This window comes from Panthera leo, chromosome A1 (genome assembly GCF_018350215.1).
Source record: "Panthera leo isolate Ple1 chromosome A1, P.leo_Ple1_pat1.1, whole genome shotgun sequence".
Classification (NCBI taxonomy): Eukaryota; Metazoa; Chordata; class Mammalia; order Carnivora; family Felidae; genus Panthera; species Panthera leo.
The window spans coordinates 114,824,690-114,850,467 of NC_056679.1; the positions used below are offsets into that span (position 1 = coordinate 114,824,690).

General features: G+C 40.9%; 1 protein-coding gene, 1 long non-coding RNA gene and 2 other non-coding genes across 6 annotated transcripts in view; 1 reads left to right on the forward strand and 3 right to left on the reverse strand.

Annotated features, from left to right (window-relative positions):
- The first annotated feature begins 1,872 nt into the window (after positions 1–1,872).
- On the forward strand, positions 1,873–9,057 carry LOC122218290. The gene is made up of 3 exons (XR_006201974.1): positions 1,873–2,374; positions 5,150–5,256; positions 8,870–9,057. It is a non-coding gene; the product is annotated as an uncharacterized LOC122218290 (long non-coding RNA).
- The window catches only part of HSPA9 (heat shock protein family A (Hsp70) member 9), a 42,541-nt gene continuing 19,436 nt past the window's right edge, over positions 2,674–25,778 (reverse strand). For 2 of the 3 annotated variants that reach the window (XM_042936443.1, XM_042936434.1), the window contains exons 5-20: positions 17,415–17,473; positions 17,040–17,127; positions 15,991–16,172; positions 14,684–14,808; positions 13,794–13,867; positions 13,598–13,704; positions 12,785–12,947; positions 12,214–12,306; positions 7,884–8,093; positions 6,350–6,577; positions 5,365–5,469; positions 4,649–4,766; positions 3,926–4,020; positions 3,529–3,621; positions 3,093–3,233; positions 2,674–2,777 (exon numbers count right to left, since the gene is read on the reverse strand). In XM_042936443.1, coding sequence (XP_042792377.1) covers positions 2,700–2,777; positions 3,093–3,233; positions 3,529–3,621; positions 3,926–4,020; positions 4,649–4,766; positions 5,365–5,469; positions 6,350–6,577; positions 7,884–8,093; positions 12,214–12,306; positions 12,785–12,947; positions 13,598–13,704; positions 13,794–13,867; positions 14,684–14,808; positions 15,991–16,172; positions 17,040–17,127; positions 17,415–17,473 — 1,959 coding nt within the window. In that variant the 3' untranslated portion in view covers positions 2,674–2,699. Of the gene's footprint in view, positions 2,778–3,092; positions 3,234–3,528; positions 3,622–3,925; positions 4,021–4,648; positions 4,767–5,364; positions 5,470–6,349; positions 6,578–7,883; positions 8,094–12,213; positions 12,307–12,784; positions 12,948–13,597; positions 13,705–13,793; positions 13,868–14,683; positions 14,809–15,990; positions 16,173–17,039; positions 17,128–17,414; positions 17,474–18,771; positions 18,973–25,778 lie in introns of those variants that run through there. The other variant, XM_042936452.1, reaches the window with a different exon arrangement.
- LOC122202925 lies at positions 5,779–5,847 on the reverse strand. The gene has a single exon (XR_006194980.1). It is a non-coding gene; the product is annotated as a small nucleolar RNA SNORD63 (small nucleolar RNA).
- LOC122202914 lies at positions 7,404–7,478 on the reverse strand. The gene has a single exon (XR_006194970.1). It is a non-coding gene; the product is annotated as a small nucleolar RNA SNORD63 (small nucleolar RNA).

Sequence of the window (25,778 nt, forward strand, 5' to 3'; positions counted from 1 at the left end):
ACGCAACTGTTGCTGATCAACTGAAATGGCTTTCAGTGGTTCTTTCTGGGATTGCTAAATTACCTTCATGCTGTACACAGATGTACAGCAAATGTAGGTCACCCTATAGTTTCTTCTATCTGAAGTTTTCACCCATTTTACCATCCTGATAACTGGAGGACAAAAAAGAAATACAGCCCTTATATGGAGTCAGTTGAAGTGTCTGTGAAACAGTGAAGTGCCTTTGCCTGAATCAGCGTATTTCCAAGGTCTAGGCTGTCTCTTCACTTCTAATCTTCTCATATACCATCTAGAAGAATTTGCTTTTATCTTTCTTGCTATGTAATCTCTAGGTTATATCTAAAATTAAGCCACATCCATAAATTACTTATTGAAAGTGTCTTCATAATGAAGTGTGGAGCACAGCATCTTAGTCTCCCTGGTAATTGATGCATTAATAGACCTAATACATGTGTGGCCTTTCTTTCTACCAGTAATATGTACAGGACTCAAGGAAATCATCAGGTGAATCCAAACAAAGGCTATTCTGTAAATGAAATGGCCAATACTCTTCAAAAATGGCAGTGTCCTAAAAAGATATGGCAAAGTAACTATTCCTAGCTAAAATGAAATGTAACCCCTGACGAATGCCACATGTGATTTTTGATTGCTGACTACTCCGGGAAATCACCAAAATGGCAAAGATGTGATTTTAAGTTGGGAAAACTACTTAGAAGAATCCAACTAGTAAATTATACTAAGTGGTAGAAGTGGATAAGGTGGTTCTGGATGTACTTTGATGGTCATTAAAATTTGACTTTTTTAGATTAGGCAAGAAGCACATTAGGATAATTAAGAAGCACATTTAGGATAATTGGTAAGATCCCTTAGGAAGGGAAACCACAAGTTTCTTTTGGAACCTATCAAGCAGTTGTCACCACAAAAAGGAGACTATTTGCAAAATAAAAAACCTTTTGTCTTTGAAGGTTTGCACCATCAGTTTTACTGGTAGGAATTGAAATACTGCTCTAGGTGTTCAATATACAAGGGGTAGCTGAGGCAGTGTCTTTTCAAGCACTGCTTTAACCTGATGCCAAGGATAAATCTTTAATAAAAAGCCACTAGTTCTTAAGGGGTGCTTTAGAAGTCCTTGAGGAGCTTAGTATCACAATGATTAGGAGACTCCAGAAGCATTCAGTGGGCAAGGGCTGACAAAGGTGCTAAGTATCTTCCAATATGCCATAAAACAATCCTTCACAAAGAATACAATCCCATAAGGTTCCCAAGTATTCGTGTAGCTGAAAACTTGAGCCTAGAATTTATTTTTCAAATGAATCCCCGAAGTGTTTACATGGGTGTTAAGAACACTTAATTTTCCAGGAATGTAGTGGTTGTATAAACAATCTACATTAGAACATCATATTGACTTAAGTATACACGAATTTCACTTCTAGATAATCACAAAATAAAAGGAGGTATTACACCTGATGAGGTCTAAGCCCATGTTCTTTTTTTTTTTTTTTTAATTTTTTTTTTTTTTTAACATTTATTTATTTTTGAGACAGAGAGAGACAGAGCATGAACGGGGGAGGGGCAGAGAGAGAGGGAGACACACAGAATTGGAAGCAGGCTCCAGGCTCTGAGCCATCAGCCCAGAGCCCGACGCGGGGCTCGAACTCGCGGACCGCGAGATCGTGACCTGAGCCGAAGTCGGACGCTCAACCGACTGAGCCACCCAGGCGCCCCATCTAAGCCCATGTTCTTAACTGACATTCCTTTGGGCATGGTAGAGGGCAGTAATCCATGAAAGGAGGGGGGAGTCCGCTGGAAGACCACTGGTTAGGAAATGAATCTTAACACTAATCAGTTCCTGATGTTATCAAACCACTGAAATCCTAGGGCTTACTATTGGACATGCTTCTTGCAACCTGAAAATAGTAGCCCTAGTTTCGATGCTAGACAAAAAGATTGTTGAATGGCTTTAGGTCAGGGAATTGGGAAATACGATTCATGTCCTTTTCCTGAAGCTAAATCTCAGAACCTCACTTCTCATAAATAAGAGATCAAGATGCTTTTCATTTATTTTTAAAAATCCATACTGGATCAAAAAAGCAATCAAGGATACAGGTGCCAGACACAGGCCAGAAGGTAGCTAGAAAAGTATGCCTTAGGAAAGTTAGGGAGCCCTACTACTACCTTTTTTAAAGCTGCACTTAACATCTATTTTCCCATTGATCTACCTTCTCCTGCCCTACCTCCCAACATGGCACAGCTGGCTTGCCTTGCAAGGCCTCAGTTGGAAGAATCCCTCATACACATAGGCTGGTTTAGCAGTTTCAACTGACTGGAAGGATCTCATCCCCATATGGTCTGAGAGGGCATTCCAGGTTTATGGGTAAGTACCTTCTTTATTGAGATGGTTTCACCTCTTGAAAATATGGCTACTAAAGCACAAAACAGTGTTTTTATAATGATCAATAAATCATCTTCCCCTCCCTTTACATGCAGTTGAAAATTAACTAGGGACAGAGTACTGTGAACTTTGTATGGTTGGAATTCTCATTAAATGATCATTAGCTAATGGTTGCTGAATTTACATATTAAGGAAATTATATATAGAATACTGCAAAAACACAGTAAAAGACTGAAATTTGCCCATTTCTGCTCAGGAAGTTTCTTCACTCCCAAGCGTCATAATTTGACTCCAAAGTTTATTGGTATTACTGTTTCTCCTCCTTTTGATCTTCCTTTTGTTCCCCAGTGCCAGAACTTCCAGAGCCTTCTCGCTCAGATGCCATCTGTTAAGAAAATATTGGAGAGCAACTCATTTAAAGTGGACAGTTTGCTCTTTGATAAACTAAAAAAGGGGGCATATCCTGCCTATTCTACTCTCCCTCCCTTCTTGTACTCTATTGATGGTTTCTGTGAGTCCCTCCCTTTGACTGCCATCACCGCCCCCTCCCAAAGCAGAGTCAAGAAAGCCAGAGTATTTCCAACTCCAATATTCCCAGTTTTATAAACGGCCATGTAGAGTGCCACCAGTGACAGTAATTAACAGCAGTTCTATTAAGATGAAGTTAGGCACAAATTCACTCAACAAAATGTCCTTGTACCTTTTTGTATGCCATTTCGAAGAGCTTCAGTGATGCTTGCTGAAGGGAAGATGCTGCCTGCCTTATGTTTTCTCCCGTTTCACTGTCTTTTCGAGCCAGAAGTTCCCTCATTTTGGAAATCTCTTCTTTTAGCTTGTTGCACTTAAAAACAAAACCAAACTCTTTCTCTGGGTTTCTTATCCCATTTTATGTAGAGTAATACTCAGAAACATTAAAAAACAAATTTCTATCCTTGACAGAACTCCTCTTTAAAAGTGTATCTCAATTTCCTTATTTATCAAATGGCCCCAACTGAAGTCTGTGTGAAAAATGTGAATAAAAAGCCCGAGAAACAAAAACACCACTAGATTCCTATCAAGATTCACACAGAAAAACAAACTTCATTGACACTGGTGACAATGCCTAACTTCTTGAACTATTTTAAGAGAGGACTCACTTCATCAGCAGGCAACTGGTCCTTGAATTCTTCCATTTTTGTTTCTGTGTCATGAATGATTCCTTCAGCCATATTAACTGCTTCAACTCGTTCCTAGGAGAAATTATAAATTTAGTATGAAGACTTCCCAACCAACCAGTTAGAACATGCTGATACATAATTACATAATAAAGACAAATTACTGTGGTCTGAAGTAGTCTAGGATGTCTGTAAGTGATTTTATCTTATTGTATAACACAAAAATTTTGACGTGGAAATGAGAGTAAGAAAAGCATTCCACACAAAAGTTAGGAACAAAAAGAGAGCAAGGACAGATTCAAAGACAGACTAGAAAATCAACAATACATGTCCAAACTCCCACTTTCACCTCCCAGTTGCAGAGGCAGAAAATAGTTACCTTCTTTCGTCGGTCTTCCTCAGCATACTTTTCTGCATTTTTAACCATATTTTCAATATCATCTTTGCTTAACCCACCAGAAGACTGGATCACAACTAGAGTGAAATAAAAGCATCTTGTTACTTCCCAGATAAAATTATCTGCCTCTTTCTCTGTATTAAGAAAAAGAACACTCCTGGGGCACCTAATGATTCAGCTGGTTAAGCATCCGACTGTTGATTTCCGATCAGGTCATAATGGAACAATTCATGACCTCGAGCCCCATGTCAGGCTCTGCACATTGGAGCTTGCACTCTCTCAAATAAACTTAAAAAACAACAACAAAACCCCACCAAAACTTAAAAAAAATATTCCTGTTCAGAGTAGCCAATCTTGATGTATGATGATGAAGTATTATGTATATATATTACGAATAAGAGAAATACCGTTGTCCTATAACAAACAGAAGGAAACCAAGGATCTGAAATCCACAAAGACCATTTGTTCTGCCTGCCTACCAAAACTTCAGCAATCCAGAAGCCCAGTGCTTGCCCATTTGTGGTAATAAATACATCTCTTAATGTGAATCTGATGACCAAGGAGAAAAGGGGCAAAAAGGACTCATTGCCTCCCCCAATCCCCCCCGAGGCTGGGAGAAAACACATGCACAATCTAGAAGGTCTAGTTCTCAGAGGAACTTCAAGGTCCCTTGTCTCTTAGAGTCTGATAAATAAGAACACTTACTCTGCTGCTCACGTCCTGTGCCCTTATCTTTGGCTGAAACATGTACAATCCCATTGGCATCAATGTCAAATGTAACTTCAATCTGAGGGACTCCACGAGGGGCTGGGGGAATTCCAATCTAAAATAGAGAAATATGCAGCATTAAAAGCTCCTCTCTCAAGAGGTCCGGTGCCCTATTTCCAAACCTATATATACAGTCTCTGGGTAAAGTAACTTGTTCCTGGGAGCAACAAACAATACTTAAAATGTATAAAAACACACATTTATAAATAAGAATAGTAGTTTCATTACTACCTTAAAGAACCAGGGCTTAAGCCAGTGAAGTTGGCTACAGCAAGTAACCATAATGACCGTGTATACCTAAGGGACACGCTGAATGAGAGGAAAACTGTCCATCATTGTTCACTAAGAACCAATAAACAATGCTCACTAGGAGCCAATATCAAATGCCTTAAATTAATAATTGGGGAATTTTTCCTAACTAACATTCTATTTCCCTAGCTCTTATATTTACCAACTTCCTAAGGCATCAGGAACAAGCAAAACTTTCAGGAAAAACTGAAGCCATGGATATCCAGTTGCAAAATTCATCTGTACACCGAACTAAGGTAACACAGACAAGGTCCCTGTGTTTTAGTTTTGGTAATGTTATTAAGAATTATAATTTAGTCTAAGTTTATAGAAAAAGCAAAGTACTCAGGATTCCTGATACCTACCAAAGTAAACTGTCCAAGAAGTTTGTTGTCTCCAGCCATCTCTCTCTCACCCTGACACACTTTAATCTCCACTTGAGTCTGACCATCAGCAGCTGTAGAAAACACCTAAGAGAGAAAAAAAACTCTGGGTTGGCAGTCTTTTTAGGCTACTCCCCTTAGAAAAGTGCAAGCCAAAGAAAGAAATTCCCATCTCAACACTTAAGAATCCCATGTTCAGAACAAAGGCTTTTGTTTTTGCAGGGGAATAGGATTAGTACAGCCAAAGAGTATACAGTAGCTATTGTTTCAGCTAAGCAAATGCACTAAACAAAGATGCAGCAGCATTAGCAAAGGCGTCCTCAAAAGGAGCTAAAGAAACTGGGATGTTGAAACATGCTCATTTGAGGAAAGAGGTCAGAGACATGACATGTATTTTATGCTCAGTCACAGGAAGTCACCACATAGTTTTCTTCAGAATGATGTATTGGCAATACATCACTGAACAAATAGCAACAGCCATTAGCTATAACAGCTTTTCAGAAAAACAAATTGGGAAAGTCAGTAAACAATTCAGAATCTAAGACTAGCAAGCCATTGTCCAGATAGCCCTGGCTTGGTATCTCAGCATCTCCATCATTCACCCATAAGACAAGCACCCTCCCCTAATCTTCGCCAGGCCATTCTTTTTATTGCCTTTGAGAACAGAAGAAAACAAGGAAATTAGTCCCAAACGATGAAGCTCCTTTTGGAAAGTTATTTTAATACGGTGAAGGACACCACTGATACCTTCCCTAAAATTACTGCTAGCTAACAGGTAAGGAGAACATATTCAGGAACCAACAAAAAAAGAGAACAAAAAGCAAGATTCTTAGCACCCACATTCACCTAGTATGGACTCAAAAACAAAAAGCAAAATGTCCTAGGAAAAACTAAAAAAAGTGGGTATAATCATGTCCCTCACAGAACCTATATTCTCTGTGACAACGGAGGAGTAGGTGACTCTTACCTGGCTTTTCTTGGTTGGAATAGTGGTGTTTCTGTTGATAAGTTTGGTAAAAACACCTCCCAGAGTCTCAATACCCAGAGACAGGGGAGTGACATCCAGGAGCAGCACATCTGTGACATCACCAGCTAACACACCTCCCTGAATGGCAGCTCCAATGGCCACAGCCTCATCAGGATTGACTGCTTTGCTTGGGGCTCGGCCAAAGAGATCTTGTACAGTCTGCTGAACCTAAGCCACCAAGAAAAAAGAACCCGTCACCCACTACCAAGGGCAGCTACCCTTGGGAAGGGTAAAAGAGCACATGTGTCCCAAGACCACAACAAATCTCAGGATAAGCTGCTTCAGATCCAAGAATGTTCACTCACGTTACTATTTCATATTTGAGTTCTTAATGACCTCAGTGTGTCAAATACGGGCAACACTCATATCCTTTACTTGAGCATCAGTCATAGCCCTTTTTAAAAATTTTTTATTTATTTTTAGACAGTTCAACCAGGGTAGAGGAGCAGAGAGAGAATCTCAAGTAGGCTCCATGCTCAGCGTGGAGTATGAGGCGGGGCTCAATCCCACGACACTGGGATCATAACCTGAGCTGTAATCAAGAGTCAGACGCAAAACGGACTGAGCCACCCATGCGCCCCATTTTGTCCTTTTAAATTTGAGAAGGAGCTGCTTAACTTTTGTTACTGGGTTTCCTATACAACATATTAAATTAGAAATACAGGCTGCAAGACATCAAGACTTAGATATAGTTCAATTCCCCTTCTACAGATCAACTAAAAACCACCTTAAAAGAGCAGTGCTAATTCAATAATTCAACATTGTTGCTAATGTGAGGCATGTTCTTCTCTCCAGCTTATTTTACTAATGTTAGAAAAAACTGCTACTTAAACAGCATCTGGGGTAATTTGTTAACATAAAGATATTTTCCTGGTCCAAAGCCTCCATTTTTTTCTCCATGTTTACTCTGTGCAGATTTTCCTAAGCCCATGAACTCCAAAGGAAATTACTATTCTATTCAAGCTATACAGCAAAAATGACACCTTCAACAGGTTGTGCTCAGTCATTAGTTTTCCACACACCTATCTTATCAGAATGATGTGTTGATAAATAATATGCATCATCGCACAAATCTCTGTTGAGGTGATGCAGTTAGAAACCCAAAATATTATGCTGTAAACACATGTATCCAAAACTGCATGTAGAGACTAGATAGTACCAAGGTTTTAAGCTATCTCTGATCTCCAACTTTGAGAAATACTTGGTTTATAAAAATATCCCAAGAATGAAGTTCAGGATCTTCCATGCTACCACCCAAAGACATTTTGCCCTTCCTGATCCTTTTTCTGAAACCCTTTTAAAAAGAGGCCACAAAAGACCTCTAGTGAGGGCATAAATTGCGTTCAAAGATCCCTTCAGGTCACTGTGGCAGAAAGGCCATGTACTCATGTTCCTACACAAATCATCTATCCAGAGAAAACATTATGTGCTTGCCCTCTCTGCTTTCCATGCCAAGGATTCCATGGGTCCATACCTTGGGCATCCTAGTCATGCCACCAACAAGAATCACTTCTCCTATGTCACTCTTGCTGACTTCTGCATCTTGCATGGCTTTTTGACATGGGGCAATTGTCCTCTTGATTAGATCCGTAACAATCCCTTCAAATTGAGCCCGGGTCAGCTTCATATTCAAATGCTTGGGTCCAGAAGCATCCATCGTAAGATATGGCAAATTGATGTCGGTCTGCAAAGGTAGCAGGGAAAGCAATACTGGTGACGTTTCTTTATTACTTCAATTAAAATAAGACCATACCCTCACGAGGAAGACTTTGGAAGCTATAGAGAGAGTAAACCCACTTTGAAGGAACAGCCACAAACACAATGACTCTTTAAGATTCAACTCCTGCTCAGGTCATGATCTCAGAGTTCAGGAGGTCGAGCCCTGTGCCTGGCTCTGTGCCTGGGATTCTCTCACTGCCCCTTGCTCATTTACACCACCCCTCCTTTTCAAAATTAAAAAGATTCAACCTATGATCTTCCCAGAGGCAAAAATTTTAGAATCTGTTATCAACAATGAAGAATGAAATAGTGGGACTGAGTCAGTTAAGTATCTATGACCCTTAACTTTGGCTAAGGTCATGATCTCACAGTTTGTGGGTTCGAGCCCCATGCTGGCCTCTGCACTGACAGTGTGGAGCCTGCCTGAGATTCTCTCTGACCCTCCCTTGCTCACGCTTTCTCTCGCTCTCAAAATAAACTTAAAAATGTACACACACAAAAAGTAAGTCAAAAGCATGCTCTGAACCAAATAACTTGCCTCAAGCCAAGGCTTTCTAAGTTTCAGGAAGATGGTAAGGAAGCTACAGAAATACTAAAGATACCTACACCAGGATTGACTTTACTGCCATCACATTCATGGAAAGCAGCAAACGCTGCTATAGCCATACCATAATAAAGGTATCCTAATAGGGCCTACATTCAGACTATTTAGACTAACCAAACTCCTCACTAAACATGCAGAAACACGTCTCAACGTGGACCCTCAGGAACAAAATTGTACCTCCCCTCCAATTTCATATCAAAGCAAGGCTGAAGCAAGGCTGGCAGGAAACAGACTGAAAGGGAGCAAACCCATTACCATCTCTCATCAGGTAAACTACTTTTGGCATTTAAATGCTTAATAAATAGTGAACGAGTTAACACATCTTTTGTAGGAACAGTGCTACTGAGTATTGCTTTAAAGAACACCATCCATCACTTCTCAGCCTTTTGGCTAAGATCAAGTGTAAACAACACCACTGACGATTTCCTTCTTTCTTTGCAACATTATTAATAAACTAAATCAAAAACAATTAAATTAGCTAAACTAATGCAATCCAGGGGGTGCCTGGATGGCTCAGTTGGTTAAGCATCTGACTTCAGGTCAGGTCATGGTCTCAGCGTTCCTGAGTTCCAGCCCCACATCGGGTGAGCTAGAGCCCTGCTTCGGGATTCTCTCTCTCTCTGCCCCTCACTCACTTGTGCTTTCTCAAAACAAAAAAAACAACCAAGCAAACTTTAAACCAATGAAATCCAACAGAACTTTCTGTGGCAATGGAAATGTTCTGTATTTGTGCTGTTCAATTTAGCAGCCACTAGCCACGTATGGCTCAGCATTTGAAATACAGGCAATACAACTGAGGAATGCAATTTTAAATTTTTATTTAATTGTAAAAGCCCACACACGGACATTGTATCAATGCAATTCTATATGCTGTATGGTAATGACAATCTGAACAATTCCAGGACTCTCAATCCTCAAAACCCAGTTTGTCACTAAGCTTTGTCGCTTCTCAAATTCAACACTACCTCTATTTCACTCCAGTCCAAGTCCTTCCTCTCACCACCACCTGACCATGTGCTACAGCCTCCCAATGTTCTCCCACTTCCACTCAGGCTACCTCTGCTACAGGACCCCTCCTGACCCCAAACAAATTTCCACTCCACCTCTGCCAGAGCACTTTTCACAAACCCATATCTGGCCATGTTACTGCCCTTAATTTAGGTTTTCACTAGGGTGTCTGGGTGGCTCAGTAGGCGGATCATACGACTCTTGATCTTGGGGTTGTGGGTTTGAGCCCCACGTTGGATGTAGGCACTACTTAAAAAAAGAAAAAAAAAAAGTTTTCACTGGTTTATATTCCCTCTTAGAATAGACCCAGATCCCAAATCTATCAAGCCTCTACCCTCAGGTTCTGCAGTTACCCTGCCTATCTGCTCTTCGAACACACTAGCCTTTTCTCAGAGCCTCATACTTACTTGTCCTAGTATCTTTTCCTGATCAACTCATCTCACCGAGCACTCCTTGTGAGGTCAAACACCTCTGTCAGCTTTCTCTTACAATTAGAAACCAAACTTTGTTTTTTTACCACATTAGTAACTTAATATAGAATACTATTTATAACATGTCCTAAACACGTTTCAATTTAGTAATCCTCACAAATCAAAGAGAGAAACTGGCACTATTATTCTCATTTTGTAGGTAAGAAAACAGAAATGTTAAATAATTTACCTAAGGCCACAGATAGTAAGTGATGAAATAGGACTTGAATCCCAGCAGTCTGCCTAGGGAGCCACTCTTAACCTATCACATTACTTCTGGTTTGACTGTTGTTAATCTCACGTCCTAATTAATACCTATCTCTCCACACCACACTGTAAACCCACAGAGGTAATGCTTCTAGGAATTTATTCTGGAGATTTACAATTACACATGCACAAATATTAACATACAAGAATGCTGAACAAACTTTGTTGTAATATCAAAATGCTGGAAAACAATCCAAACTCTACCAGTAAGATACAGTCACAGTAAAAACCAACGTCACCCTCCACAAATTGTCAACTCCTGGGACGAATTTTAAGCTATCTTCTGGCATCCCATAGTTTAATTCTAATCCTAACCACTGTATGTTGCAAAGTTCTGCCACTCTGTATGACGGCAGGGATAAAGTAACACCATTAACACCATGGATAACTCTTGTATAACTCGTCATAGCTACTTTAAAAAACATTTCTTTAAGGTGCACTTGAGTGGCTCAGTCAGTTGTGTCCAAGTGTTGATTTTGGCTCAGGTCATGATCTTGTGGTTCTTGAGTATGAGCCTTTTATCGGGCTCTGCTCTGAAAGAAGCCTGCTTGGGATTCTCTCTCTGCCCCTCCCCTGCTTGCACTCTCTCAAAACAAATTGAAAGAAAAAAAAATTTTTTTAACGTAAAAAAAAAAAAAAAAAAATCCAGGTTCAAAAGAAAAAAACCCAAAAAACAAAAACCAAGTTTTTCCACATTGGATCACTCAGTACGGGTGATCAAATCATCAACTCAAGGAGTGACATGCTCCGCTTTCCTGCTGCCACTTGAGAAACCAGAAACAAATTTGCCTTTCAACTACCATGTTCATATAGTTCTATTATTAATGCCAAAGGCAAAGTGAAGCTTCACCTCTCAGAACTGGAGCAACACAGCCTAACACTTAAACAGATGCTGAGCAACTCTAATGCTAACAGAAATAAATGTGCCCAAGTGTATATACCCCAGCCTTCAGCCAGGTTTCATAGCTCACTTTCTGGATTGCTGATCCAAATAATTAAATGAGACAATTAGAGACTCACACAAAGACATGTCTTAAGTGAAGACATTAGCAATTATGAGACAAACCTATTATTTCTAGGCTAGTGATTCCCATTTTGCACACTACTAAATCTAGATTTTAAAATCAGAATCTTGGGGTGCCTGGGTGGCTCAGGTGGTTAAGCATCCGACTTCAGCTCAGGTAATTATCTCACAGTACGTGAATTCAAGCCCTACATCAGGCTCTGCGCTGACAGCTTGGAGCCTGGAGCCTGCTTCAGATTCTGTGTCTCCCTCTTTCTCTCTTTGCTCCTCCCATGCTTGTGTTCTGTGTTTCTCTCTCAAAAATCAATAAATGTAAAAAAAAATTTTTTTTTAAATCAGTATCTTTAGGGGTACATGGGTAGTTCAGTAGGTTGAGTGTCCCACTTAGACTTAGGTTGTATCTCATGGCTCATGGGTTCAAGCCCTGCATCTCATGATGTTGAGATCGATCCCATGTCGAGCTCTGCACTGAGTGTGGAGCCTGCATGGGATTCTCTCTCCTCCCCTCCTGTGCTTGTGTACTAAGAATAAACTTCTAAGAAAAACCAAAACCAAAACCAAACAAAAATACACTGTTCCTTTGTTCATGGACAGGCTTTTACTGCCACCTAGAAAACTATAAAAGATTAGATAGAAATTGCACCAAGAATATGCTATTCAAATAAACTAAGGCTGGAAACATTAAGACTGTTGGGACTCATCCACATCCCACCTGCACAGATGAGGAGAGTTCACACTTAGCCTTCTCAGCAGCTTCCCGAACCCTCTGAAGTGCCATGTTGTCTTTGGTCAAATCAACCCCCGTCTACAAAATGAAAACACGTAATACTAACGTTAATGAGGTGACGAATACTATTTAGACTACAACGATAAGGTATGATAACTTAAAGTAAAGCCCTGTCTTTATAAACAAACATGAATCACTCACTGCCCTTAAAAGTCTGTAGGAAAAAGAAATCTTATTCTTCAAATTGTGTCTGGAGCCAGAGGGCTGATCTAATCTTAGTTCTTTCGAGCCATTGGGTTCTGGATCCAAATAGGAGTGCCCAGAATTCCTCTTCCAATATTATACAGAGTACCATACCCTCTTCAACCTGTTGTGGATTCCCAAGCTAAAGCTACAACAACCAGAATGGTTCAGTCTACCCGTGAAACTGAAACGCAATTCTTTCAGTGCTGTTCCATGTTCTATTAAGGGCAAAAAGTCATAAAGCAAATAGTCATCTGAATAAAGAAATTCTCACCATCCCAATGTCTACATATGAACTATACTGGTAACCAACCTCTCTCTTGAACTCCCTCACAATGTGTCGCAGCAAGGCCTGGTCAAAGTCTTCACCACCTAAGAACGTGTCTCCATTGGTAGACTTCACCTCAAACACTCCTTTCTGAATTTCCAGGATAGAAATATCAAAAGTTCCACCACCTAAATCATATACAGCAATTCTAGAAAGACAAAAGAGGTGGTCTTAAGGGAGAACACCTATCACTAGGGTATAAATTTTAACAACCAAAGGAACATAAACCTGATTATTTTCCCTGTACTATAGTTAATTATAAAATTGGATAACTGCCTAAGTGACAGGTATATGAACATGTGGCACGAATAGCTAACTGTAAAATATAGAGCTGAAATACATTTTAAAACTGGGGTGCCTGGGTGGCTCGGTTAAGCGTCCGACTTTGGCTCAAGTCATGATCTCAGGGTCTGTGAGTTCAAGCCCCGCGATGGACTCTGTGCTGACAGCTCAGAGCCTGGAGCCTGCTTCAGATTTTGTGTCTCCCTCTCTCTTTGTTCCTTCCCCGCTCCTGCGTGCTCTCAAAAAACATAAACATTAAAAAAATAAAGCAAAATTGACGATATTCAATCACTTTTTCCTTAAAGTAGGCTCCATGCCCAGTGTTGGGCTTAAACTCACACCCCCAAGATCAAGAGTCGCATGCCCAACCAAATGGTCCAGCCAGACATTCCCAAAACCATACTTTTGAACAAATACTTGCCAATATGCATGCTAAGGGGGGAAAAATGATCACAGCCCAGTACTTCCATAGGTGAAGTCCCACAAACCTGGGTGGAGTTTACTGCACAAACTTACATTTTATCTTCTGATTTGTCTAGACCATAAGCCAGAGCAGCAGCTGTAGGTTCATTAATTACCCGAAGCACGTTTAGTCCAGATATCTGGCCAGCATCTTTAGTGGCCTAAAAAAAAAGAAAAAAGCATTTTCCACCTTGTGTCCTAAATACCATCAATACAGTCTTGATATTTTCAGAATGTCAAATGAACTCACCTGTCTCTGGGAGTCATTGAAATAAGCTGGAACTGTGATCACAGCATTTTTTGCTGTATACCCCAAGTAATTTTCTAGAAAAGAATAAAAAAATGAAATACATTCATGACATTCTGTCCTATGAAACAGGTAAAAGAATTACTAATGTAGGGGTGCCTGGGTGGTTTAGTCGGCTGAGCGTCCAACTTCGGCTCAGGTCATGATCTCGCGGTTCATGAGTTCGAGCCCCGTTGTCAGGCTCTGTGCTGACAGCTCAGAGCTTGGAGCCTGTTTCGGATTCTTTGTCTCCCTCTCTCTCTGCCCCTCCCCTGCTCACGCTCTGTCTCTCCTTCTCTCTCAAAAATAAATAAACATAAAAAAACAATTGAAAATAATAATAAAAAAAAGAATTACTAATGGAGCCTAACAACCTGGGTCGTCATCCTGGAGCCACAGACAGCGCTCATCAGTTTTTTTCTGCATGTGACCTAACACAGAGAAACCCTGTAGGAAAATGCTCCAATTAAATCAATGGTTGAAAACCCAAGATCTCACCTTTAACATTATAGTGAAGGTTCAGCAGCTATAACGACCTATTCTTAGACTTAAAATAGCCACGAATTTCTCCAAATACGAAGTTTTACCAAGAGAGCCAAAAGGTTAATATGTAGTCTTTCAGCTTTCAATACAGAACACCACTCCTCTATATTGGAGAAGATAAATAAGCCCTGTTAGGAAAACTTTGAGGACAAATTCAGTATGTAGGGAAAATGTGAAGAGTAACAAAATTTTGCCAATTCTAGGTTTTCTGCATAATATTCACCCCAGACTCACACAAGGGACACTGGAGTATATAAGTTAGGAACCATCCAGTTCTTCAAACTTGACAGATAGGAACCAAACCTTCTCACCTGCAGTCTCTTTCATTTTCATCAACACAAATGCTCCAATCTGACTTGGAGAATAGAGTTTTCCATGAGCTTCGACCCAGGCATCTCCATTGGAGGCACGGACAATTTTAAAGGGCACATTTTTACTGAAAGACACAAAAATTTTATTTGATAAAAATGTGCCAGTGCAACCTACCATGACAAGGCTACCATATACCATGAATGTCCATCTTTCATCCCAAGAGATCCATGGCCAAAAAATGACGACTTAAGAAATCCATTTAATGAAAACGTTTAGAAAGCAATCATTAACATCTAAAAACATCCTGGTTACACCTGAAGATTCTTTCCACCAAACTAAAGATTTGTGCCCCTGCTTTGGAAATTATTAAGAGTTACCAATGACCCAGCAAGTCCATTACTAAGAATCTACCAAGAAAAAAAGAAATGAAAACACATCCTTACAAAAACCTGTACATGAATTTATAACAGTATCCTTTAAGTTTATTTATTCTTTTCAGTAATCTCTACACCCAAGATAGAGCTTGAACCCACAATCCCAAGATCAAGAGTTGCATGCTCTTCTGAGTCAGCTGGGTACCCCTATGGTAGTATTCTTAATAGCCCTCAAATGCTCATTAACTGACGAACAAAATGCTGTATACAACTGACCCTTGACAGAGGTTCTAACTCCACCAGTCCACTTATATGTGGATATTTTTGAATCTATATAAAGTATTATAAACATATTTCCTCTTCCTTATGATTTTTCTCTAATGTACTTTGTTGTAATATGATATATAACATACACAACACACAAAATGAGTGTTAATTAACTCCTTATGTCATCAGTAAGGCTCTGGTCAACAGTAGGCTTTTAGTCGCTAAGTTTCTGGGAAGTCAGAAGTTATACACAGATGTTCAACTGTATAAAAGGTTGGCACCACTATCTCCTGTGTTGTTCAAGGATCAACTGTATGTTCATACAAGTTGTTGGCCATGAAAAGGAATAAAGCAGGGATAGGTGTTTTAGCACGGAAAGACTCTGAAAACAGCTGATTCGCACATGATGTGGCCTTATGAATTTAACACCAATTTACATGGTCCAAAAATGACTAGCCAAATCTTCGTGTCACATCAATACATGGAAAAGACCTAATATGTGAAGGCAAAAACTAATGTTTTTGAAGGAGGTATCCTTTCAGTAGGGCAGGACATGCCTCTAGGGACAATATGTACAATTATTAAGGTCAGATGCTCCAAGGATTTTGCTGAAACCATTCCTATGTGTGGCCTCTGGAAATAACTATGCTTTTCCTATTACTTACATGTCTTTCTGTACTTCAGGGTCATCATATCGCCGGCCAATGAGACGCTTGGTGGCATAGAATGTGTTGTTTGGGTTGGTGACAGCCTGTCGCTTGGCTGGCATGCCAACAAGTCGCTCACCATCTGCTGTAAAGGCCACAACTGAAGGGGTGGTTCTGGCACCTTCAGCATTCTCTAGCACCTAAAACTCCCAAAGTAAGACAAAGAATGAGGTTCTAGTCACCACTTTTTTTTTTATCAATCATTTAAAGACACAAAACTGCTGCCAAATCACAAAACAAACGTTCAAGTACAGCACTAATAACCATGCTTTTCTGCTCTGTGAATGCTGATATAGCAAGTACCTACTACTGGAAACAGATGTAGATGTTTAAAGTATTTTTAGTCCTTCACTTTGAAACAAGTTACAACTAAAAACAAAAAAATGGAAAGATAATATAAATCACACCTTTCATACTAAGATATTGAAACCAGATCATCCTTCTTTCCATATGGGGGAATTAAATCTACTTCTAAATTTTTTTGTGCTGGTTACAAGTTTCATGCATAGGTAAAAGAAACTGCCAAGAAACCATTCAGAAATCCCAACTCTAAATCTTGAGAAGAACCCAGTGGGAATAAACTGTTTTGTGAACTAAGGAGGTCCTTCAGGGGAACAACCTCTACCATAGCAAGAGCTTCTAAGATGCAGCCTATGTGTTATGTGGAGCTTCACTTGCTTCTAGACTCTTCCTGTACCTCTAACCATGGTTCAACTGACTTACAGAAATGTAGGACTCTGATTACAGAAATAATCAACAACGCAAGTCATACCAATTGGTGCTAATAGTAACTTAATAGTCTTTATACTAGGACACATTTAAATCCTAATAAGTCAAATCCATTCACTTTACAGCACATTGCAATTAAGCATAAAAGTTCACCTCAAAACAATCTTAAGAACTTAAATGCAGCTTTTAAAATACCCCTTATCTAAGCCACAGGGCCGAGAAAGCCAGATAGACTACCGACTACTAATATACGATCCAGAACTTCCAATAGTGCTCACCTTTGCTTGTTTACCTTCCATAACTGCCACACAAGAATTGGTAGTGCCCAAATCAATACCAACAACTGCTCCCTTGATTGCTTCTGATCTGCAACACATATAAAATAATGCTATGGTTATTTTTACCATAATAGTGGTTTCCAGAATGGTTGCAAAAATAAATAATACTTGATATTGTGGGAATAATGGCATACTACAGAATCGTTCCAATTTTAGTGTATGTACTGCCGAAGCAAGCACGGCACACTACAGAATCTATAAATTAAAGCAGAAACATCACTTTTTTCTCAGTGTAAGAGTTAGTCACAAATTTAGAGACCATCACTGTAGGGTTTAACATTTATTATCTCTTACAGAAAATAAAGTTAGACTTACGCATAGTCCCGCCTTGAAACAATTCTAAAAGCCTCATGACTAAGGCCATTCCAGCCATCCTAAAAAAAAAAAAAAAAAATCAACCAACATTAAAACCAGAGCCTGTTCCCATTATTCTTCTGAAGAATACGAAGTTTCATTCTGGTAACGGTATATGTAAAACAAGATCTTACGTATAAGAGATACTGTGCCACTTAAACACCAAACAAATTTAATCAAGTATGAAATTTCTAAAGGACCCAGGAGAAAAAAGTACACATAAAATTGTCTTGAATTACATTGTAACAGGGTTCCTCAACCTTGGCCCTATGGATTTCTGAACCAAATCTGTTGTGGGGCACTGTTCTGTTTACTGTAGGACTTTTAGCAGCGTCCTGTGTCTCTCCTGCTAGAAGCCAGGAGGTTCCCCAAGGTGTAACAAATTATCTCCAGATATTACCAAATATACCCTCAGGAGGCAAAACTGTTCCTGGTTGAGAATCACCAGTACAAAACACTATTCAGATATTTCTTAATTTCACTGTCAGCAGCAGTGTACAGGTACCAAAGCCCCACGTAGGTATGTATTGTAGCTCCAGATTTAAATCATTCAGAAACATTTCCAGAGTTTGCCAAGCAAATGATTTAAGGGGACTAGGACTGGCAATCTTGGACAGTCAGTTTAGAGAAAAAAATTCAGAAGTTGCCTCCAACCAGGATCAAATCTAATCTCAGGATACTTCCAAGTCTTCTTTTTAACCCCATGCTGAGTGCAGAGACACAGTTCCCGCTCTCCAAAGATATGTTTGGATAATGAGCAACCACTCCATTGTTGGTACGTGGAAATAACAAATAGTACAACCAACCGTACGCCAAAGACTCTTAGAGAACTACATACAAATGTTCCTAAGCAAGAAAATCTGCACCTAACTTCTGATTTACTGAAATGGCTTTTCATCCTCCTTTTCATGATTACGGGGTCCTTGCACACGCTGTATTTTAGAGGAGGCGAACACTCGTCCTTCGACTTGTATATGTAAGTAATGGCTAAAATATCGGTTCCCTCCCAACTAAAATTGCGTCCCTCGCCCCCAAGGCCAAACCCGTCCAATCAGCAAGTGAACGGGCCGTCAGGACCACTACCCGTTACTTCCTAGAATAAAACTATTCTCTCGCAAGAGGTGTGACTCAGCAGAGCCCGAGACATGGAAGGAGAAAACCCTGAGTTAGGCCCTGAATCCGTAACAGAGATTACTCAAGGCCAGTTACCTTCTCCCCATCCTGATCTCTGCTGCACAATTCTGTCCCCGAACGGCTAGGCCTGCCGTAGCAGGTCAAGGCCGTGAGCCCCCCCGGAGGAGGCCCAGCAGTCCCTCACCTTGTGGCGGGCGGCTGTGGGGCCCCGGGAGACCGCGGCGCCGACGAGACGAGCTGCTGCGGCCCGGCTGGCACTTATCATGGCGGCTAGATGGTGGAAGTACGAAGCAGCAAATGCGCTCGGACGGCCGGAGCAGCGCGGCGCAGTAGTGGTAGCGCTTCTGGAAACCTCCAACCACGTGGGGTGGGGGGGTGGGGGCTAGTTGCTGACGCCTGGAGGACCACTCTTCCGCTGAAGCGTCGCCCGGGTTGCCTGACCAGAGAGTATGGGACCCCTACTCCCTGAGTTAGAGCACATGGCTAATACGCATCGCAGCATGATGGCTGGAAAAAGTATGACCTTTCGTTCCGGCTGCAGCAGGTCTGGGCTCAGTAAGTGGCGAGAGGGCTAGGAGAGGTTTAAAGGCAGCACTTTGGGCAGCCCCGGTCCTCGAAAACAGGAAAGACTCAAGGTCATACGGATAAATTGCGAACCGATTACAGAGGCCTTGCGTCAGTTGCGTGAGAGGAGGAGCCTGCTGCGCCTGCGCAGCTAGCATCCTGCCGCACGCCTAAGGCGCATGTGCGCAAGGCGTGGTGGAAACCGAGGTACTACAGCACTCATTGGATGCTTCAGCGCACGTGAGTTCGGCTCAGCTTGTATCCCGGGGCGAGCGCGGGCGCGTGCAGCATCCGCTAGGGTGGTCGTTTCCCGCACTCTAATTTTTTGAGTAACGGCGCCATCTTATCCTGGGCGTTTGTTCATTGAAAATCTGTGGCTCAGAGCAGATTTGTTGGTCTGCTCCGTCTGTTGTTCGTCTTTTGGTTACCTGTTGGCCGTCATTTGAACTACACCTGGATGTGCAGATCTCAAATTCATGCCGTTTACCACGGGGATCTCTGGTTTTGAGCTACTAACGCAGCCTTTCGTTCAGAGAATTGGGTTGAATTGAGCTAATTATCGTTCAGACCCTCAAAATAAAAAAATACTTGACCTTAGGTTCTTTGCCTGCGCCCCCGTCCCGCCCTCCCCTCGCCGCCTCTGCTGTGCTAGGCCTCACTGAAGCTCCTCAATCCCGTCTCAAACCTGCTGGTTTCCAGGAACAGAAACTGTGGGCTCTGTAACGAGATGTCAGTGGCCACTGCACCGTGATCAGTTTCAGTTTTGCAAAGAGGTAGGAGTCTCTGATGAAACAAACAGGTACTGGAGTGCCTACCATGTGTCAAGCACTGTTTTAAGTGGTGGAAATATAGTGAAAGCAAAACGTGAATTCACTAATGAGTTGACAGTGTCCTTGATTTTGAAGATGAAGCAACTTGGCTTTTAAGTCCTATTTCGAAGGAGGTGCTTTCCTCTTAGGCTATCACAGTTGTGTGAGGAATTGTGAAGGAAATGTTGGGGGAAGTTTGGGAGAGAAAGAACATAACTAAAGAGTGTACATTGTAAGGAGGATGGAAGTGGGAGTGAGAAACAGAAAAGGCAAACATAACATTGGTCATAACAGATGAAACATTGTAATAAAAGTTACACTCTTATCTAAGTCTTAACTATTATTTTTTAATTGTTACTAGTCTGCTTAATACCCTCATTTCTTCGGTTTTTTTAATTCCCTGAGAGGTAGACTTTTGACCCCTGTTGGTAGGGATTTGTATTCTAAAACAATATACTGATGGAAAAGAATGTAGATGATGTGGAAAATGCTGGGGTTTGGAGCCAACGCCCAAGAGAGAGTTATTGAGATGTTTTCGGTGCATAAAGGTTTTATCAAAGCACAGGGACAGGACTCGTGGGCAGAAAGAGCTGCACTGGTGTTGTGAAGGGTGACTGATGATATGCTTGGGAGTTGGGGAAAGCAAAGACCAGGGAAGTTTCCAAAAGGATTTTTGTGTGCTAAAGATTCACAGGATCCTGGAGGCCCAGCTATCGTCAAGCTAAGATTGCTTTTCTCTCTAGTAAAGCATTAACATTAAGACAGTTGGGATTTCCTGGAGGAATGTCATATTCTGCCTGTTGCAAATATTTGCCGGTGAGCTGTGGGTTAGAAGGAAACTTAATTTTATCTACATTTCTTTCTGGTTTTGTTCCCCACATCAGTAGAGGGGAAGGAGGAATGGTATTAAACATTGAAACAAAGTAGTAATTGATAATTTTGCATCTTTGTGTTGTGTACGTTGGGGAGGGAAGAGTTCAAGTGCAATAATTGGAGTAACTATAGTCTCCTCTTTTCCTTCTTTTATCAACTGGTTCTCTTAAGAGTTTGTTGTTGTTATTGTTGTTGTTGTTATTGTTGTTGCATTTTTCTAAAGTCCACAAAGTATTAATCAAAAGAATCCTGGAATCAAATGGTGTTATCTTTAGAGTGTCTGAGACAATGTTACTGTGGATGATAGAGGTTCCTGGTGGTTTCCCCAAGAGCCTGGCAAATATTTTCCATGACCACAAGGGGGATGTGGTAAGCTCTAGATACTCAAAGCTAGACCCTGAGAATGGGGCTGTATTGTATTTGCCAGTGTGAAGGACAGGTTTTTGGACTGCTTGGAAATTAACATGGCCTATAGCCTGAAGGCTTGAAGAAATGAGCCTGAGTCTAAAAAGAAATAGGATGCAAATGAATAAGAATGGACAGTTAGATCCACAGCCAGGTGATATAATTCTTCACCATACAGCACAGTACTGTATTTCATTTCTCTGCTGTCATCTCAGTGTCACACAGGAAAGTGAAAGGAGCCAGTACACGAGTTGCATGTGGGTAAATGTTTCCCAGACAGAACAGGCAGCTGTCCCAATACCTGTGCATACTATATTTTAAATTATATTCTAATTAGTATGATTAAGGGTTTGTTTTTTTTTTTTTTTTGGCATATTTGAAGATTGAAAACTAGTTTCAATTGTTAAGTATTTAACTCCCAGCAGTTAATAGGAATTGTTATTAGATAGTAATCACTAATACTTGTTAACTGTTTACTTAAATGCCACATATTGTCCTAAATGCTTTATATACATTGTCTAATGAAGGCTTACCACAGTTGTTTTAAGTAGAATACTATCACTATTCCCATTTTGCATGTGGAAACTAGGGTTTAGAATGGTTGATGTGTTATATGGCTCACATAACAACTGACTGGTAAAGTCAGAATTTGAAGCTAGATTATCTGACTCCAGAACCTTTGTTGCTTCCCACTAGGCCCTGCTGCCGAAATGGGCCTCATCTTTTACCTCCACATACATGCAGAAGTTAAATTTTATAATATCAGCCTGATCCAGTATTAACAACAGTTATTTTAGTCAGTGGAATAGAAGAGTTCGAAATATTTTTTAAAAATTTTGTGTAGTTAAGATTGCAGAACAAACTGTAAAGTATAATCTATAATGGAACTCATAGAATCAAGTTTATATTTTTAAAGCAAAATGTCTTTAACTTGGTGACTCAGATGATGTTTTATTCACTTTTCCCAAAGACGAATATCCTGCTGTGGCACCTTCCATCTTCATGACATAAAAATGTGGCATACTTTTGTCACTTTTGTTCTCCTTGTCACTTTTGTCAGTTTTGGAATTTTTTTTTCACTTTTGTTCTCCTTGGAATTTTTCATGTACCTGTAGCAGGTCTCAGGAGCCAGTTTGCACTTCTCCATGCTGGCATTAGCTACACTATATTGGAGCATATTACATGGTGTCACTCCATTCAAGTTTGATTCAACAGAACTTGCCCCAGTGAAGCGTAGGAAGTATTATGTCAGGTGATGTCTCTGTGCCCAGAGGTGACAATTACTAGGTTTCATTTTATATTGAAAGCCTGGGTAACCCACCAACCTGCCCTCCTTCCAAAAAGAGAAAAGAAAAATAGAGGATGACCCTGAAAGAAGAGTAAGCCAGCAATAAATGAAAATAAAGTGTCACTCTGTTTAGATAGGACATTTGCATTCCATTGATACTGCAGTCTCATTGCACAGGATAAAAACCAGCCTCACTCTGGATTTTCATTCAGGTTTGGAAAACAATTGGCTCTTGGATAGGTCCAGAACCAATGTTTTGAAGCACCTATTTGGGGAGGGAAGAGGGTCACCAAAAGCAGAGATTTGCTTTTCATGAAGAGCCATTTAATAGTTAATTTTTAAAGGTAAAGAAGGCCTTTCTGAATTTTCTAGCTTAAAGGGCTTTAATTTTAATTAATCTTCATTAGCATGGTATAGTGAAAGGACCCTTGAGCTAGAAGTTGAATCTGAACTTGGGTTGTAGAAACACGGAAAGGAACTTAAGATCTCTTTTAAAGTCTAACCTTTCATTTAATAGATGAGGAAGATAAAGAACAACTGTGTTGCCCAAGGTCACACAGACAGTGTTAGCTTCTGCTCCATAGCCTCTCTTTTTACTTGGTATGGTTTTTAGAAATCACCCACATGATTTCAAATTAAATGTTCAATCAGTACAGAACCTTTTTCAAAATCTTACAGACAACTCTGGCTTGTATATTCTTTGTCTTATCTTGTCCTCATTCCTGAAAGTACTGAGTTAGGGAGATTATGTCCACTATTTTTTCAGTTTCTCTGGATTACAGGCTCTCTATGTGAGGGGCTATTGGTTTCTAAGTTTCCCTACTGCTGCTCCCCAGCCATCAGGAGAGGATGTGCCCAGGTTTCCTTAGGTGATGAAGATTTAATTGAAGGCTAGTTGGGGAAATACACGCATTGTTTAGTATCCATAAAGCTAGAGTTTTGGAAGAACAAGGAGGGTGACTACTCTTCCTTAGGCCACAGGAGGACCTGGCCTATAGCAACCAGTTATTGGACCTCCCTCAGAAATGGGCTTTTGGGGGACGTCTGGGTGGCTAAGTCGGTTGAGCATCTGACTCTTGATGTTAGCTCAGGTCATGATCTCACAGTTGTGGGATCGAGCTCCATGTGGGGCTCTGCATTGACAGCCTGGAGTCTGCTTGGGATTCTCTCTCTCTCTCTCTCTCTCTCTCTCTCTCTCTCTCTGCCCCTCCCAGCTCGTGCTCATGCACACGCAAGCTCCCTCTCTCTCACTCTCTTTCTCTCTCTCTCTCCAAAATAAATATTTAACAAAAACCCACTCTTAAAAAAGAAAGAAAGAAAGAAAGAAAGAAAGAAAGAAAGAAAGAAAGAAAAAGAAAGAAATGGGCTTCTGACATTCCCATTTGTACTGATTCGGCCCTTTTTGTGGCTCAGCTTCTTCATGCCTGCTTCTCTAATTCTTCTATTGTTCTAGTTCCCAAACATCAGTAGGAAGCTCTAAGCATCCCACTCCTAGAGATTCTAGTCCTGTAGGTCTGAGGTGGGTCAAGTAATCTGTGTGTTTAAGTTCCACAGGGAATTCTGATGGGGGTGGGGTGGGGCTTAAGGACCCACATCTTACTTAGAAATACCCCCAAGCACCATAGTGTCCTCTGGTCTCCAAACTTTTTTGTTACACATTCCTATTAGAAAAATATTTGGGCACACACCTCAATTATGTGTATATTTATGTATTTATAAACTATACACTTACATATATCTAGTACTATTATTAAACATATTTCAAATTCAAAATATAAGTAGAAAAGAAAAAAAATGTAAATATATTTGAATATTTTCTTCCTGTACCCCAGTGTATTCCTGGGGCTGCTTGCACCATCCTGGCTACCTTCCTACGTGGCTTGAACTAGTCATCCACAGGGAGTTCTGTTATTGTGTAAAGGCACAGAAAAGTGCCAAATTGTCTCAAGGGTCACTGGGTCAGTTTGTAGACCTTTGGTTTAGGTGCCAATTCCTTGTTTTATTTAACTAGCAATTGAGGGTAGGGTGGGGGTGGTGACTATGTATGTGACATGATGTGAAGCAAGCTGGTTTGCCTGGGAAGAGCCCTGTGACCCATTCTTTAGGGGAAAGGGGAATCTGTGAGCATGATAGTTGCTGGGGGGTTCATGAACATCTGTCTTCCACCATAGAATAACAAACTGCTACTGAGCGTGGCAAAGTACAAAGGCAACTCTACAGAGGCTGCGATTCAGACCACCATGTATGTGTGTTCTCCCCAGCTTTGTGTGGCTTCCAAGAAGGAAGTTTGGTCTGCCTTGGGCTGTTGTATATGTATATGTTGTGTACGTGTGTATGGTGCTTGCCCACTTCTCTCTCATTCCATTTAGAGCATGACTCCCTGGCTTGAGCTTGGGAGGTAGTTCTCAGGATTACAGGCAGTCAACAGAATGCCAGGACCCAGAGCCCTGGAGAACAGCACCTGTGTTTGAGTGGTCAAATCTATAGGTAGCTTAATGAGAAGTAGTAAATGAGTCTCTGAACTCAAATGAAGTTCTTCCCTGTACACGTACTCTGCTCTTGGATATACTCCCAGTGGCCAAAGAGGCTTTACCTTAATTAATGCATTTGTGGTTCTTTGATACTGTTCTCTTACCCTAGGACATAATTTTGTTTTTGTTTTTTTAACTTTTTAAAAAATATTTATTTATTTTGAGAGAGAAAAAGAGAGTGTGAGCGAGGGAGGGGCAGAGAGAGAGAGAGAGAGAGAGAGAGAGAGAATCCCAAGCAAGCTCCACACCATCAGCACAGAGCCCAATGCCGGACTTGATTCCACAAACAGCAAGATCATGACCTGGGCCAAAATCAAGAGTCAGATGCTCAACTGACTGAGCCACCCAGGTGCTCCAGTTTTTGTTCTTTTGGTTTTTTTCCTAAAGTTTATTTATGTAGTTGGGCGGGCAGGAGGGGGGGGGGGGGTGGGGTGGGTGGAGAGACAGAGACAGAGAGAAAGAAAGAGAATCCCAAGCAAGCTCTTTGCTGCCATTGCAGAGCCCCCGACATGGGGCTTAATCTCAGGAACTGTGAGATCATGACCTGATCCGAAGGAAATCAAGAGTCAGATGCTTAACCAACTGAGCCACCCAGGTGATCCAGGGCACCATTTTGTGTGAAGAGCATCATTTAACTGAGTTAGAGTAACTGCATTTCAATGAGCAGATAAGGTGTTATTAAGAACTGGACACATTTCAGTGCATCCAGTACACTGAAATA